We start from the raw sequence: 16,695 nt of genomic DNA on the forward strand, positions 1-16,695 counted from the left end.
GCAGGAAGTTTGGGGACTGAAAAAATTTTGAATTTTTCCATCGTCATTTTATAAAATTCTATTAATATCTGTACTCACTCATTTGAGACCTTGCCTCCCATGAAAGTGAAGGATGAGGATGAAGATGAGGATGAATACCCTTTGCTTCATTCTTTAATTCATTTAGTTGGTCATTCAAATTGTAAATGTAGGATAGCAGGCCATCTACATTTATACCTACACAAATCAGTGCCACACAAGGCATGTGCTGCTGTGAGGGGTCAGAAAAGGGACTGGACAGATGTGATAGCATAGATGTCATGGAGTGAATGACACTAGCTAAGCCTTTAAATATAGAGGGAAGAGTACAGGGTGTGTTTTGAAGGTGGACTGGTTAGTGGAGCAGATCTGCAGATCAGTACAGTGGGAAAAGTACCCTGAAACAAATCTTGAATTTTTAAAAGTAGGTAATGAGTTAACACTTGAAGCTTTTCATTTATCATAGATGTATTATTGTATTCCCAATTTAAGTAGGATCAAATTTCTGTCAAAATAGTAAACAAAAACATGATTTGACTTTAGCAAGAATGACTAGTGTCTGCTGAAGCCTGATTTTTATCATTCTTCTGTATTACTTAGTGCAATGAATTCATCTCAGAGTGCGAATCATACTTCCACATTAATGGATTTCCTTGAGCCACATTTGGTTAGCCTGAAAAATTATCTGTGTGAAGGATGTCATTGAAATGAAAGTGATTTTTTTTTCTAAGACTGGAAATAACTTTATGAATAGTGATAACCCTTATATCAAGGGGGAAGAGCAGAAATAGTGTTTCTACTGTCAGTCATACCTCTGCTCTATGGGCTGACTTACAACTTCAAAACCTAGGAAGTGGTTTTTCCACTCTCCATGGCATTATGGCAAGGTAAAAAGTGGCTACAATTATGCATTTACCTACCTTTCTTGTAACTCCCATCACATAATTAAGCAAAAGGATAAAGTAGTTGCAACCTTTGATTCTAAGAGTGAGTCAGCATCTATCATGTCCAGGGAAGTCTGTTGGGGAGATCAGACTCCTAAGTTAATTCAGACCTTTTGGGAAACTTCATAAACAAAGGTAGCAACTTAGAAAGTTACACAGAACTCTTACACACTATCTAAAAACTAAACTTGACTTCTGCTTTCAGCTGAGATGGAGCAGTAGCAACCAGATGTACCTTTCCCAGCTGAAAGAACTAAAAAGACAAAATAGATGAAAGAATGGTTCTTGAGACACTGGACACCACACAGTGAAGAACAGCAATCCCTGGGAGAGGAGAAACAAGGTAAGCCCTTTGATTATCTCACCTTACCACCTTAAGAGAGTTTCCAGCCTGCAACACAGGGTGAGGAACATAGGTGGAACCCAGCAGATGCCCTGAGCTGAGGGAAAGGGAAGTCTGGGGAAACCAAGGCAGCTAGAATTTGCAGGACAGAGTACCAGAGAAGCGAGCTCTGGAGATCTTCACTGGGTCATTACGCGTGCATGTTAGCAAACTACTTCAGGTTGGGGAAAAGTTCATGGAACATTTGAGCAGAGATCTCAGAAGCATCCTTCTTCAGTAATGGGGAATAATTAGCCCTTGATTAGTGTTCTGGTCCTGCCCAACAAAACTTACATGTAAGATTTGAAGGGATCGGATTGGTTTGTTTTTCTGTAATAATTATTTGGCTCTGCCAGGTCTTAGTTGCAGCATGAGGATCATAGATCTTTGTTGCGGCATGTGGGATCTTTGGTTGTGGCGTATAAACCCTTCGTTGCAGCATGTTGGATCTAGCTCTCTGACGGGGGATCCACCCTGGGCCCCCTGCAATGGGAGTTTAGAGTCTTAGACACTGGACCACTGGGAAGTCCCTCAAACTTGTTTTATATACCATAAGTGCATCCCAGAACAAACTGGAAGTTTATAGGAATATAAAAATATCCAGCACCCAACCAGGTAAAATTTACAATAACTGGTATCCAATCAAAGATTACTAGTCTTGTAAAGAGGCAAGAAAACACAATTCATAATAAGGAAAGTAATCAAACCAACTTAGAACTTACACACATCTTAGGATTAGCTGAGGATGACAGTAAAGCAATTATTGTTACTGATATGTTCAGAAGTTGAAGTTTAGATATGAAAGATCAAAAATGAAGCACATTTGTTCCCTGTAGGAGCCACCATAGAGGGGTGGGAAGCGCACAGAGTAAAGAGTACCCTGCCCCCACACCTTGCCAGTGAAAAAGTAACCTCACCAGACCAGAGCCTCAGTAAGCTATGAGTTAATTTCAAATGACCTAATACATATATAATTGGAATCCCTGAAGGTGAAGGAGAGAAGGAGGGAAAGAGATGGAAAAAAGATTTGAAAAATGTTTGAAGAATTTCCAATTTTGACAAAAAGTAGTATTTCACAGATGCATGAAGCTCCCACAAATCCCACATAACTAAAACTACACCAAAGCACATCAGGACATGATGTGATGAAACCAGTGGTGGGAGAAAAATCTTCCCACTAGCTGTCTCTTTTACACACAGTAGTGTGTATATGTCAGTGCTACTCTCTCTCACTTCGTCTCACCCTCTTCTTCCCCTCCTGTGTCCACAAGTCCATTCTCAACGTCTGTGTCTATTCCTGCCCTGTAAAGGGTTCATCTAGAGAAAAAAAAAATACATTAAAAATAAGGATGGCAGCAAATTTCCTACTGGCAACAATTCAAATCAGGCAACAGTGGAACACCATCGTTACACTATTTGAAAGAAATAAGTTCAACTGATTACAAATCAGACTTTGAAAACTACTCAAAAATCAAACTTAGAACCATATAACAAAGAAATCAAAGCAGATACTATATAATAATGTCCTATCTACAGGCAGTATACCAAAGCTTCATTTATATGTTGTTATCCTCAAAGAATCCAACCAGTCCATTCTGAAGGAGATCAGCCCTGGGATTTCTTTGGAAGGAATGATGCTAAAGCTGAAACTCCAGTACTTTGGCCACCTCATGCGAAGAGTTGACTCATTGGAAAAGACTCTGATGCTGGGAGGGATTGGGGGCAAGAGGAGAAGGGGACGACAGAGGATGAGATGGCTGGATGGCATCACTGACTCGATGGACGTGAGTCTGAGTGAACTCTGGGAGTTGGTGATGGACAGGGAGGCCTGGTGTGCTGCGATTCATGGGGTCGCAAAGAGTCGGACACGACTGAGCGACTGATCTGATCTGATCTGATCTTCAAAGAAAAGGAAAAATGGCTCACCAGCCATCTACCATAGCCTTTACCAGCCCTCATACCAATATCAGCGATCTTATTTCCAATACCATCACTGTTTCTGACTAAAAATGGAGAAAGTTCACAGAGCCATAGCCTCCTAAAACCTGTGTCCCTGAGGAGTTCATATATGCAGAGGCTATCATAGAAATAGCCTACTCAAGCCTTTTCTCTGTGCTAGTGTAGTTTTTACTCAGTTGTTCCCATGCCTCTTCCTGATGTTTATTTTGCTGGATACTAGAATAATAGTATTTTTTTAAAGCTCTTCCTGTGTTTTGGGCTGGAAAGATCTTGGTGCTTTCCTTTTTCAGTTTTGTTTCATGTACAATTCATTTACTCTTACAGTCTCGTTTTAGATACTACTGCTCCCAACCTGTGTATTCAAACCACCTCAAAAAAGGCAATGGCAGTGGGCAAGTTGTGACAACCTATTCCTTTGCTTCTAGTCTGTCTCTGTAACCCCAGACATTTAAGCTGTTGACCCACCAGCATGGCGAGGCAGGAATGCCTATTCTGGCAAACAGAAGCCAACTACAAGCCATCCTTTTCTGTGACCACATTAATCACTAGAAGCTGGGCATGGAGAGAATGAAGCACAGACTCAGTACAGTCCTCCTGTACAAATCATGGGCAGAAACACCCTGAAGAGTCTCTATGCCCTCTGAGATATGTACAGACAGGGACATATCAGCTGTAAACATTCATCAAGCAAAGGCTTGATGGGATCGCAGTCCCTACATTCTTGAAATAAAGCAAGAGTTAAGAGAGCTGTGATTCCAAGGGATCTACAGCAAACAAGTGGAGAGTTAATACTGACAATGATAGGAGCAACAGATACTCAGCACCAAGTATGCACCAGGCAGGGTTTGAAGCATTTTATGGATATTAACTTATCTAATCTTCACAAGAAGCCTGTGAAGCAGGTACCCTTATCCTCATATTAGGGAGTAAGTGATGCTGTCCAGGTCACGGTGGTGAAGCCCGTCAGACTGAGTCCTGCTCTCTCAACCCCTCTCCCCGAACTGTGGAGGGAGGAGGAACACCAGACAGAGACTGAACACATGGTCAGTGCCTTCTCCCCTCACTCATTACTTCACCATCCTGAACACCTGGCATCGATGTCACCCACTTTGCCTTCCTTATAGATCATTTTGAGGAACAAGCAGGAAGTAATTTTGCAAACCTTCACAGTGTATTTTAAGTGCCATGCTAACAGAAGGGGTTACAGAGAGGGTCTAAGAGGCAGTAGTGATGCACCAGGGGGCTGTGCTGGAGGGCAAGGCAGTGTGAGTGTCCTAAGCAGCTTTTAGTGTTAGAGACGGAGAGTGTCTGCCATTCTCATACGCTGGGCTTTGTTGTTTCTTAGCACTCATTTCTCAGGCCAGAGGATCTTGCCCCAAGAGTAAAACAGTTTATCTGAAAGCTTTCATTCTTATATTAGTAAGAGATCCCTAAATTCGATTAAACAGCTTCTTTGTTCCATATAGATAAGAAATGAAACAGTCATAAAGGATAAAGAACAACTTTTTTGTATCTGGAATTTAAAAACTCCAGAAGATAGCTTGAGAGGAATCTAGAGTAATTGGCTAAGACATTTAAAAAACATATGCCTCTCTCTGGAAAAAAAAAAAGAAGAAGAAGAGAACAAAGAAGGAAGGAAGATACCCACCATCTTTGCTATGAAATAAAGGTAATGGAAAGCTTTGGCTACTTTAATGGCCCTGAGAGCACTAATTTTGCAGTTTTTGCCAGAGCCTTGCTGGTCCGCACCCAGCAGTAATATACAGAGACTGAGCAGGCATGTCTGTCCTGTAATTAAGGCTACAGAGCAGAGCAGCAGGTGCAAACTTCTCATCCTTCAGCTCGACTCTTAAACTGCTTGTGCTCTTGTAACTTAAACTCTAAACTTGTTAAAAGTGAGATTTGTAAGATCATTTGTCTATAACAGGAGCTAGGCACTACAGACATTTCTTTAAAGCAAAATTAGAAACAGCTACCCGACTAACACATATCAGCCATTCTAAGATGTTGCCATTTCACATTTTCCGGGGGAAAAATGTTAATTCCAAGTAGATTAATATCCACATGAGCATGATATTGAAGCCAGATTGGAAGACCTCTTTTCCCTTTTGTGTTAAAACTTTTCTAGTAACAAAAGGAGTCCCTCCTTACCCAGCCCTCTCTCAATGTAATTTAGGTGCTTAGAGGTTTTTCTGATACAAAGGCCCTAACCATCACCAAGGTTTTGCTTATTTTCTTATTAAAAATTTAAGAATTTGAATTGTAGTCACCTTCCTGCAAAGAGCTGAAGCAGCAAAAACCTCACTGCAAAACTGGTTCCGTTTAAAACATTTCAGTGTGATCATGCCATATCTTAAAATAATTATAGCCTAGGAAGGCAAAGGTGGCTTTGGGTTTGAACAGTTTTTATCATGCTGTATGTACCTTTCTGTGGGGTCAGAAGAAAGATCAGTGACCTAACTGTGTGCCAAGAACACGTACTAAGATGGAAGCCACGTGCCTCTGCAGGAACACCCAGGAGAAAGTACAGTGCCTGGAGAAAAAGCAGGGTTTCCTTAGGGACAGTGACACTACCTGCTTAGCACAGAGGCTCCAGCTACCAGTGAGGGAACCAGCTTCTAGTGATGCCTGTACCCACTGTAGGATTCTTTGAGATGTTGAGTTAATAGGGTCACTGATGCTTCTTGAATGCCTGTGGTAGGAACTAAGAAAAAAGACTTGGTAGACAATGGCTGTCTGAGCCAATAGAAGCAGGTTTCATAGTTCAACTCCTGGTGTAGCAAAAAAACCCTTGTTGGCTGAGGACAGATGGTGCAAAACTTGCAAGAAGACAGCTCTTTTGCAGTGCCATCCAGGCCCACTGCTGGAGTTCCGTAAATTATTTATGGGCTTTGGCTATAAATTAGAGATGGGTGGAAGAGCCTTTGGGTCTGATCTTGGATGTAGTCCTTATTAATGAATTTCACACCTTTTCTGCTGGAAGGGAGGGTTTTTGATAAGAGGATGAAATTTCCTCTTATATATAGGAATTACTAGTGCTATTGCTGTTTTGAAGACTGTTCTTATTTCAAATTCTACTCTAACAGAGTTTAAAAGCCCTTTGCTAGGAAAGGTAAATGTAGTCAGTCATTCATTTAATTCAACTCACTTTTTGTATCCTTGCGTTGTAAACAGTGGATCCAATTCCCATTTCAGAGAAGTTAATCTTACCTCTTTCCTCGCTGTCAGCAAAACTTCCTTGCTTGTTGTTGTCCCAGGTACCTAAAATTTGCATATAAACATGTGAATTAAAAGTATCAATGCTATTAGAACTCTCTGGGGCCAAATATCATCCAAGCTGGCAGGCTTACCCTTCTCAAGGAAATAAGCTAGTCAGTCAGCTCCATCACCAACACTTCCTTCACCTTCATAAGTGCCAGGAGAGACAAGGACACCTAGAAATATCAAAGAGCTGTGTCCCCTGGAGTAAGTGTCCTTGCTCACACAACCTCAGGATCAGCCATCCACCTCTCTCTCACACACAAAATCTGGTGACAGAGACAAGAACTTTTGCTCATATTTTTTTTAATGTATCACAATGAGCAGGAAACATACTTGATGAAATATTTTCAAAGGAGTATATTCAATTACCATCTACAATCAACTTAACTATGACAACAAAGTTTTTGTGACAAATTTTTTTCAGTTTGAAAGTTCCATGTGGTTCTGTTAGTCTCCATGTATTTTGGTACAGTTCGAGATCAGCATTGTTACAGTAACAAAAAAGCTAACAAGACTACATTATAGAAAAACACCAAGAACATCATTTTTGGTTTCACTTGCTCTATTTTTTTTTTTGTTTTTTTTTTTTGATTTTTGTTTTTTTGTACATTGCAAAGGCTGCTCATATACCTCTTCACCTCAGGGTCACGTTCATGTATGCTTTCTTTCCTACCCAAACTTGCCCCCCTCCCCCCCGAAGGAAGTAAATAAACAAAAAAACTAGTCAAAGCTTTGTTTCACAGTGGGCAGTATCTCAGCGCCAACAACCAACCAACTCAATTTATGCTTCTATTTAAAATGTTTTAATTTAATTTATTATTTAAAAAAAATATATGTCCATGAACATCAAGTGCACTGGCTTGGGTCACTGCCTCTCTCTCCTGCAACTTCCTGCCATGCCTGATAAACTCAGGTTTAAACACATGCCGTCTGTTTTACTTTATTTTCAATTGTGTAAAACTTTGGCCACATTCATATCTTTAAATAGTTTTTAATTAAAAAAAAAAACTTCCTAGATTAAACTTTTCCGTGTGTGTGTGTTTCCTTCTTAAGTTTCTTTTTCGAGGATGGAAGAAATAACTCCCATTCTGTGGGCGCATTTGGTGCTGTGACTGAACAGTGCCCAGCACCAACCCACACTGTGGAAAGTCAGAAAAAAACCAACCAACCAAAATATGAAGTGTTAATGGAGATGAAGAACTAATTTTAAAAGTGAGTTGAGATCTCCTATTCAGCTACCTACAGGAGTAAATTCTCTGAGTGAGACCAGTCTAAACAGTTGAGCATTGTAGTGAATTCATGCTTTGTAAATGATTCTGGTCACAGCCATGGTGGATGTCAGCCCACAAACATCAACTAGCTCATGTCTGACCTCTAAGCTTTACCATCACTGACTGCTTTGCTACTTCTGGGTTAATGTGGAGAATTATTATTTTTTCTTTCTGAATGAACATACACGTGGGTGGTACAGTTGTAGAGAAAAGCATTAAGCATGCAACCCACTCCAGGCTAAAACACTCACATAACCCCTCTGGGGAACACTGGTGGGTGGAAGCAGGCTTAGCCACTCTACCCAACCACCTTGCTGTTGCCAAACACACCCACAAGTCGAGGCATGGCATACCAAAACACTGACAGTCACTCTGCCTCACAGAGGGAGGATGGCATAGTAGCTCAAAAAAAAAGACAAAAAAAAAAAAAGCCATTGGGGAGAAGGTGGCAAAATTACAAGGAAATGAACTTAAAGTTGAGGGGGGGAGGAAAAGGGGTAGAAATTGCACTATTACCAAGCAGTTATCATTTTTAAAAACAAAGTTTTCAGAAAAGACCTAGCAGAATTTGATAGGTAAAGCTAGTATTAAATTGTTAATTGGTATCACATAGAGAACCAAAAACAAAAACAATTTTTTTTTCTATATGATACAGACACAGAGTAACATACAACAGTTAAATGGCAAAAAATATATATATATTTCATAGAGTTACAAACAAGATAAAATAATGGAAAACAAAACTGTACAACTTCAAAATTTAAAAATGTTCATCTCAAACACAGGGAGAAATACAAGAATTCTTGTCAAAAGAAACAGCTTGCTAAAACAGCAAATATTTTGCGTACTTGTTTTTGACACCTTATGCTACAACTGGATACTGGTATGAATAGTTAGATGGTATTCTTTAGTATTTCTACTTAAAAAATTAAAAAAGGAATTTGCACTGTGCATCAATCAGCCTAGTTAGAAATATATACAACAGTTCAGAATCTACTCTTTCATTAAACTAAAAACAAATTCATAAAAATAAAATAGTCCCGGCTAAAAAAGAAAAAGAGAAAAAAAGAAATCCATTTTCAGATCTTGGAATGCTCCAGTCTTTTTGCAAAGTCGATGAGTGGCTTCTGCACTGGGGAAAGAAGCCCAAAAGGTGACCAGATGGAACCTGCATTCACAGTCTTCAAAGTTCCCTTTTGAAACATAAGGAAGAGAATGAAAGGGAGAAGGACTTCAACTTTCGGGGTAAGGGGAGATTCTTTCGGTTGATGTTTGGCTATGAAAGTGAAACAGCAAAGCATCTATTTGTCTCCAAAATCTACGTTATAGCAGCACAAAGTTTTCCTTTCAAAGTTCAGACCGCTTTTTTTTGTAAGATGAGAAAGGGTGTATGTTGCGTTGTGTTGCGTGTTACAGGAATATGGATATTAACATAAACACAAGTGCCTCACACACGGTTCCTTTTTTGCTCTCTGTACGTACAAGTGCTATCTGCTTCTTTGTTGGCTGCGCTCTGGATCACTCACCGCTCAGACTGCCTAACACAAGGACAAAACTTTGAAGTGAAAAATGTGTCTTTTGGTATATGGAATTTCATTAACAGTTGCCTCTCTGCTTGCAGAAGAAGCACATAACAACCTGGGAATCTTTTGTTTTACTCTTTCTTTTATTAAACTAAGTCTTGTTTGTTTAAATCAGAAACAAATTCTCAAGTAACAAGAACCCTTTCCCTTTTTTCTGCCTCAGCAGTGAAAGGGTGTGTCTTTGGATTTTATTTAAAGCATGAAATTTCTTTTTCTGAGAGAGGAAAGAAAACAAAACAAAAACACAGAAACCAAACCCCTAACCAAAAACTTTTTTAGAAAAGAAAAGCACACAGCCCAATTACACAAACCGAAACGAATGCTTTAGTTTAGGAAAAGAATATTTGAAGCATCTACCAAACAAGGAGGGGGAAAATCGGGTGAAAAGAAAAACCAAAAGAAGGATAAATAAAAACTAAATGTACAAGGCTAACAGACGTAGATAACTAGAATTATATGCCTTTAAAAAGTTTCAACTCCCCAACCAAAAATAATCTGTGAGGATCCTAATGACCCCTAGAACCCTTTGAAATTCTTTCTTTAGTTTTATAAAATAATTCTGCAGCTACCTTCTAAGAAATGAAGGCAGCTACCTTAAATGGGAGATTATAGGGTGGGAGGAGGAAAGAGTAAGTGGAATTAAGGGGCAAAGGGGAGAAAAGCTTAGGCGAATCAACGGATTGCAATCTATCTGCTAGGAATGAACAAGACAACATCAAATGAGGAGCTGTCAGCTGGACCATACAAAAAGCTAAATGTACACAAAAGGGTTTTTTTTTTTTTCCTTTTAAATCTACCATACTGCTTCATTTCCAATGCAACAATCTACTCAACACCGAAAATGGTCATATCTATCATAAATACAGAAAGTCAGTTTTTAAAACTTATTTTTTTTTAAGCTACAAGTCCTCAACACTCTGTGTGGGTTTTTTTTTTTTTTCTCTGAAAGTGGGAGTGCTTAACTTTTCCCCTTGAAATTGGCTTCAGCAGAAAAGCTATCCTTAAAATCCCCAGAAAGCTAAAGCAGTTCACATTGTTTTTCTCAAATACTTTCTGCCCGTTTTTAAATTAACAAAACAAAAAATCTTTTCTGGAACGAAAATAAAAACAAACCAAAAAAGAAAAAACAAAAAAACAAAAAATAATATATATAAAACAATGATTCTGAAAACAGAACAAAGTGTGAGCGATTGACCTGAGAATAAAAAGACATTACATTTCTTTTTTCTTTTAGCAAGCCATTGGTATCTGAATGCTAAGATAGCAAGAAATTTTTTAAAACTGTAACCAGGTGGACTGCTTTCCCATACAGTGCATGCCGGGCTCCTCTGTGCTATCGACGTGGGGCGTTTATTGGAAAGGGGCAAATATACAAGGGGTTTAAGCTCCAAAGACATAGGGAGGCCCTGTGGACTTCTGTTTCCCAGACCAATAGTACCTTCAAAAGGACACAATGTAACAGGGTTAAGGGTTTTTTTCTTTTTAATATTAAAAGAGAAAAAGAAAAGACAACAATGTAAAATCACCGGCATAGATAGGTATATGGGAAAACAACCCACGCTTTTTCTTTTTTTTCCTTTTTTTTTTTTTTTTTTTGGTTAGAAGCTTTGGAATTGCAGTTAGTCTATTTTTGAAATTGGTTTGTTATTTTTTTTTATTTAAATTCATTTGTGTATATTGTTCATCTTCAAAGCTTACAATCTGAAGGTGTCCGTTCCTACACTGGTCAGACCACTGTCCTTGGGGCAGCTGGGGTCTTTGGGACCCTCCACCGGGCTCGCCGGTCCGTCGGACTTTTGGCTGAGATCCGTGTCAGACTCCTCCGAATAGTCGTCTGTTGGCATCGAGGGCTGAACCCCTGAGGTGCTGCATGAACTTGAGGTAACCGTTGAAGATGAGGAGAGAGGAGGAAAAGAAGGGGGCTTCGCGGCCGAAGCCCGGGAGACCACTTGCGGCCAAGACTTCCTGGAGGCGTGGGGGGAAGCGGAGGACGAGGAGGGGGCGGCGGCCGACGGGGGAGGGGGGCTGTCGTTTGAGTGAGCGGCAGACTGCGAGGTAGATGCGGTGCTAGGATCGGGGAAGCAGGCAGAGTGAGGTAATAAACTAGGGTGCTCTTTGGCGTTTCTTGCTGCTCTCGTGATTGTTCTGTGTTTGTGCAAGGCCGACTCGAGATGTTGACTCAGAGCTTCCTCCCCACACAGCGCGCTCTCGCACGCCAGGCAGTGGTACGAGCCGCCACCGCCGCCGCCGCCGCTGCCACCGCCGCCGCCGCCCGTGGGGACGTGAAGCACCATCTCTTGCAGGTTCACCACAGACTGGCCGAAGAAGCAGAGGGACTTCAGGTGGCTCCTCGCCGCCTCCTCGTCACCGAAGCCCGCCTGGCACTTGCGGCAGACCAACTTGTACTGCACCTTTGGAACAATGAAGGGGTCGTAGAGGGAGTCCGCACTTTTGCTTTCTGCTTCTGGCTCTTCGGGGGGTTTCGGCAGGAGGGGGGACACCTCACGGGGTGCGTTTTTCTGCTCTTCTGGTTTGGGGGATTCTTTGGCAGGGTCTTTGTCTGGGGAAGCAGCCCCCGGGGGGACTGGGGTTTGGCTTGCTTTGGGCTGCTGCTGCTGCACTTTTTGCTGCTGCTGCTGTAGTTGCCGTTGCTGCTGCTGCTGGAGGGCCTCCTGCAGACTCTGCTGGTATTGCTGGTACTGCTGCAGCAGGGAGCCCGGGGACAGCCCCATCAGGGCCTGCGATAGCGCAGGGCTGTAGGGGAACAGGCCTTCCATGCCATACATCGGCTGCAGGTACCCGCTCTGCAGGGCGCCGGGGATCTGGGGGGCGTAGTAAGGAGAGAAGCCTGGTACAAAGTAAGGGAGGAACTGGCTCGTGAGCAATGCCGTGGGGTCTGAAGTCAAGGCCGCCTGCAGGGCCTGCAGCTGCGCGGGGTCCACCGCATACTCCATGGCGGGCAGTGGCGCTGAGAGTGTGGCTGCGGCCGCCGTGGGGGCCTCTCCTTTCTCCTTCTTGGGGACAGGCAGGGGTTCCCCTTTCCCTTTGTGTGCCTTCTCCTTCTCCTTGACCTTCTCACCGTCTTTGTCCTTGCGCTGCTGTGGCTGCTGCTGCGGCGGGAGCTGTGGTGCAGGTGGTGGCTGGGCTGCTGGCGGCGGTGGCTGCACCTGTGGCTGCTGCTGCTGGGGTTGGGGGGCTGGCTGAGGGGCCATCGCCATGGTGGCTTGTGCTGGGGTCGGGGAGCTCAGCGATGCTGAGGACGGTTTATTTGGTAATCCAGATGTGGGGAGGCCAGGGGAAGGAACTGTTGTGCTGGGCAGACCCATCAAGTTCGGTTTAGGAGACGTTAAAGCTGAAAGGAATGGAGACAGAAGTCATATGTCAGTCTGGGTGGCGAGGCTGAAGCTTGGGAGGTTTTGCTCAGGAGGTTTCATCTGTGTCACTGGCACAGGGTCTAAGAGCTCAGAGCTTGAACTTAAAGGATCCTCTCTGTTGATTTAACGTTTTCAGCAGAGCTTTCTTACCAGGCCCCGGGTTGGCCAACTTGTATTTTAAACCAGACCCCACCCTGGGTCAGCTCCCATACTGTCCCTATCAGCTAAACAACTCCTAACACCTTCCTGCCCCTTGTGCCATACCCAACCCACTGGGTCATATTTTCTTTGCCACGCTCCCAGCTACCATTCGCTCTGTTGTTTAGTTGCTAAGTTGTGTCCGATTCTTTGCAACCCCATGGACTGTAGCCCACCAAGTTCCTTTGTTCATGGGATTTCCCAGGCCAGAATACTGGATTGGGTTGCCATTTCCTTATCCAGGGGATCTTCCAGACCCAGAGATCGAACCTGCGTCTCCTACATTGGCAGGCAGATTCTTTATGACTGAGCCACCAGGGAAGCCTTTCCATTCACTCTACCCAAGGCAATTAGTCTGGAGGCCCTCAGACTAGCTGTTGCCAGCTGGGACCCATTTGAACCAATGGCATTCAACAAAATCCCTGTAGAAGTGATACAGTATGTACAGTATGGAGAAGAGAACAAAAGCAAGGAACCCAGTTAGGCACCAAGACCACATGAATAAACACAACAGGCTCTACACATGTGCCTCTGTGACCTCCACTGCTGCCACTGAATGGACATGTTAGGAGGCAGAGAGAGGAGGAGGGAGGGGAAGAAATGAAAACCATCCATCCATTCAAGGTAAACAGAGCCACTGCTTTGACTCAGCTGGCCTGCTTTAACAAATCTGTTGAAAAATATGACCATCTAGGAGTAGGACTCTGGAGTCCAATGGAAAAATGAGCCTTTTCTTCTCCTGCCCCTACCTGGTTGACAGGAAGGTTTGGAAACCAGACATAGAATGAGGGAAAAGCAATGTCAGAAATGGAACAGCCCAAAGTGCTGGCACCAGCAGTTCCTGACACATCACAACCTAGGCTCCACTGCTTATGGGTGGCAGGCCATGGCACTAGGCCCATGTAGGGTAGAGCTGCATTCTCAGTCACACTCAGGCCTAAACTACCACACCTGCAAAGCCTTCATCGGGCCCAGAGATTGCCATCCTCCCTGACCCTTAGTCATCTCCTGGTTTGACTCTTCTGTTCCAGGGTGATGGAAGGCTGCTGCTGGTTCATGTAGACTAGCGAAGTGCTGGAGGACAGCACTGACCACATCCCAGACACTAGGCAGCAGGCATCCCTTCTCTTCATCTGGACCACCTTCAGCAAGAAAGTTGGGGCGGGGGGTTCCAAAGAAGTCACTGTTTTCATGAGAGTAAACATTCCCGAAGGCCAGACCCAGGTGAAGACAATGTTGATTTCTGGCTCCAGTGGTATACAGTTCCCTGGGCTATCACACTGCATTAAAAACCCTCAAATTTCAGGTGAGGAGAACAAGGTTGCCTCCAGTTACCACGCAGAAAAAACATGCATTAACTTCAGGATAGCGAGGAGGATGCTTCCCTCAGCATCACATGACATCATTAACTGACACTTCTAAAATTACAGAAAGGGACAGCTGAGATTAAGTCATCCAGTTTCCTGAATGCAGTTAAGGGACCAAAATCAGAGGAGAAGATGTGTCTCACTAGAAAAACCCAGTAAAGGTTAGTTAATTAAGGTAGCACAAATAAGGCAGGGACAGACCAGATAATGAATTCTACACTTGGGACATGGCTCTGTCTACTTCGAGGCAACACACTTGCTCTAGGTTTTAGGTTGGAGCTGCAGCCAGAGCCAGGTGCTCAGCACGGCAGAGAAGAAATGCCTCCTGATGGCCCCGTCCCTATGGCATCAGGCTCCCAGAGAAGAAGTGATAGGACAAAAGAGAGTCAATTTTAAGGAACATGTACTGAACCTCTGCTATTTACCAGGCTCTGCACTAGGCATGTTCACTCAGTAAAGTAGCTCAGCACATTCTCAAAATAATCCTGTGGCTTTTCTCATCTGTAAGGTCAGAACCAAACAAGCCACTTCACCCCCCTGAGGCTGAGTCACGCACTCCTGGAGTGGCTGAGTCCACTCCTGACTCGGTGTGGACACATCTGCCATGTGATGCTTGGGTGTGGGGAGGAAATGGAAGGTCATGGAAGGAGCTTACCATTGGGCCTGACATACTCCTTTCTTTCCTAATTCCAGATGCAGTACTCCTGGGAGCTGTGGTTCAGTCGGTGGTGGTAACTGGGGCATGCCTGGCTGCCTTGAATGATTAAGAGCATATCTTCCTACCTGGAGTCCACTGTAAGTGATCAGAACCTGAGGAGCACTAAGCATATACCCGTTGACTGACTGTCTCCTACTGGGTGCTGTGGAAGGAGTACAGTACATAGCACTGGGAGCCTGGAGGCCTGGGCGGGAGCTCTGGCTCCTGCCCTAGCTTGCTGAATGGTCTTGACCTCTCTGGGCCTCAGTTTTCTCATCTGTAAAACAAGGGGAACAGATCAGACATTCTAATTCTTTCTCATTACTATGAAATGTTGGGCCTGCCCAAGCCCCTCTGCCAAGGTCCCAGGCTGCGGGAGTAGTTCAGTACTCAGCCACTTCCCATCGCCTGTTTCCTGCCGACTCTATCTAGCTGACTCTTATCATCCTGTGACACTACTTGTCAACACAGGTAAGCAGCAACTTCTACATCTGAATGCTTTCTTCTCTTAGGATAAGAAAGTGGGATCAGGAATGAGGTAGCTTCATGTCCTGTAAAACCACTGCCAAAATTATAAACTTGTATTTAATTCAACCAGAAAGCAGGGCCGCTCTGGGAAGCAGCTGAACCACTAGAGCCCCTGGGAACTGGGACATTCTGAAGGAGGCACACTGAGGGTCTCTGCTTTGGTGAATGTGCACTGGTCAATACAGGCTGTGGGGGACTTACTAACTCATGCTAAGCCTCACAGGATCCTAGAGGTGAGGGTCCTGTTTAGGAAAGACAGCTGGATCCAGAGAAGACAGGTGAGGAATGAGGAGGAGGAGGAATAAGAGAGGCACACAGGAAGAACTGTGGAACTCCCTATGAGGTAGAAAAATGAGTACCAAGTATGTGACTCTGCATTAGAAAGGGAAATGGGCAGAAGGAAATGAAGAGGTGATTGAACACCCCTAAAAATAAACATTTTCAGTTTAGACAACTATAAAACACATCGTAATTCAGAACCACGTTGCCCGATTCAAGTTCCTGGTCAGTGCATTCCAGTATAGAGGTAGTCCAATTAGAAACTAGAGGGCGGTCCAGTGGTTAAGACTCCATGCTTCCACTGCAGGGCGTGTGGGTTCAGTCCCTAGACAGGGAAGTACGATCCCACATGCCACATGGTGCAGCCAAAACCCCAAAGTAACACACCACTGTGTTTCTGACTGAAAGGGAACCCCAGAAGTAAGCCTCCACCTTGTGAGAGCTACTTCCTGGTAGCATCTCTCCTGCCAGAGCAGGTCTCTGAAACAGGAGGCGGGACCTCAGGGGACAGCAAACAGTTTATTTAAATTCTCTTGAATCTGTTTCCAGAGGGCACAACCCAGAATTAGCTAGGATGTTCAAATGTTTTATATTTTCAATAGATTTCTAGATGCGATCTGCATTTCCACAAAAACTGAATGGAAGGGTCCATAATGGAAACTGCTGTCTCAAAACACCCCAGGATCTAGTACACCAGAACCCTCCAGTTCATGCCCACAGCATACACCCTGGTCTGTGCTGAACACCAGGCAGGAGTATGGTTTCAGGAGATCATTCCAACTCCAGGGTCCCCATTCTTAGAAGTGGAAGGGTCATGTACATCACAGCTCTAGG

General features: G+C 43.6%; 1 protein-coding gene and 1 long non-coding RNA gene across 4 annotated transcripts in view; one reads left to right on the forward strand and one right to left on the reverse strand.

Moving 5' to 3' along the window:
* LOC113876652 overlaps positions 1-15,964 on the forward strand; it is a 166,334-nt gene extending 150,370 nt beyond the window's left edge. Inside the window, exons 3-4 of the long non-coding RNA XR_003506550.1 lie at positions 1,168-1,305; positions 15,051-15,964. This is a non-coding gene — a long non-coding RNA (uncharacterized LOC113876652). The remainder of the gene's footprint in view (positions 1-1,167; positions 1,306-15,050) is intronic.
* The window catches only part of ZFHX3 (zinc finger homeobox 3), a 244,021-nt gene continuing 234,455 nt past the window's right edge, over positions 7,130-16,695 (reverse strand). For 2 of the 3 annotated variants that reach the window (XM_027516108.1, XM_027516109.1), the window contains exon 10: positions 11,113-12,770. In XM_027516108.1, the coding sequence (XP_027371909.1) occupies positions 11,113-12,770 (1,658 nt within the window). Of the gene's footprint in view, positions 12,771-16,695 lie in introns of all 3 variants that reach the window. The other variant, XM_027516111.1, reaches the window with a different exon arrangement.

The sequence above is a fragment of the Bos indicus x Bos taurus genome, chromosome 18, assembly GCF_003369695.1.
Source record: "Bos indicus x Bos taurus breed Angus x Brahman F1 hybrid chromosome 18, Bos_hybrid_MaternalHap_v2.0, whole genome shotgun sequence".
NCBI classification, from domain to species: Eukaryota; Metazoa; Chordata; class Mammalia; order Artiodactyla; family Bovidae; genus Bos; species Bos indicus x Bos taurus.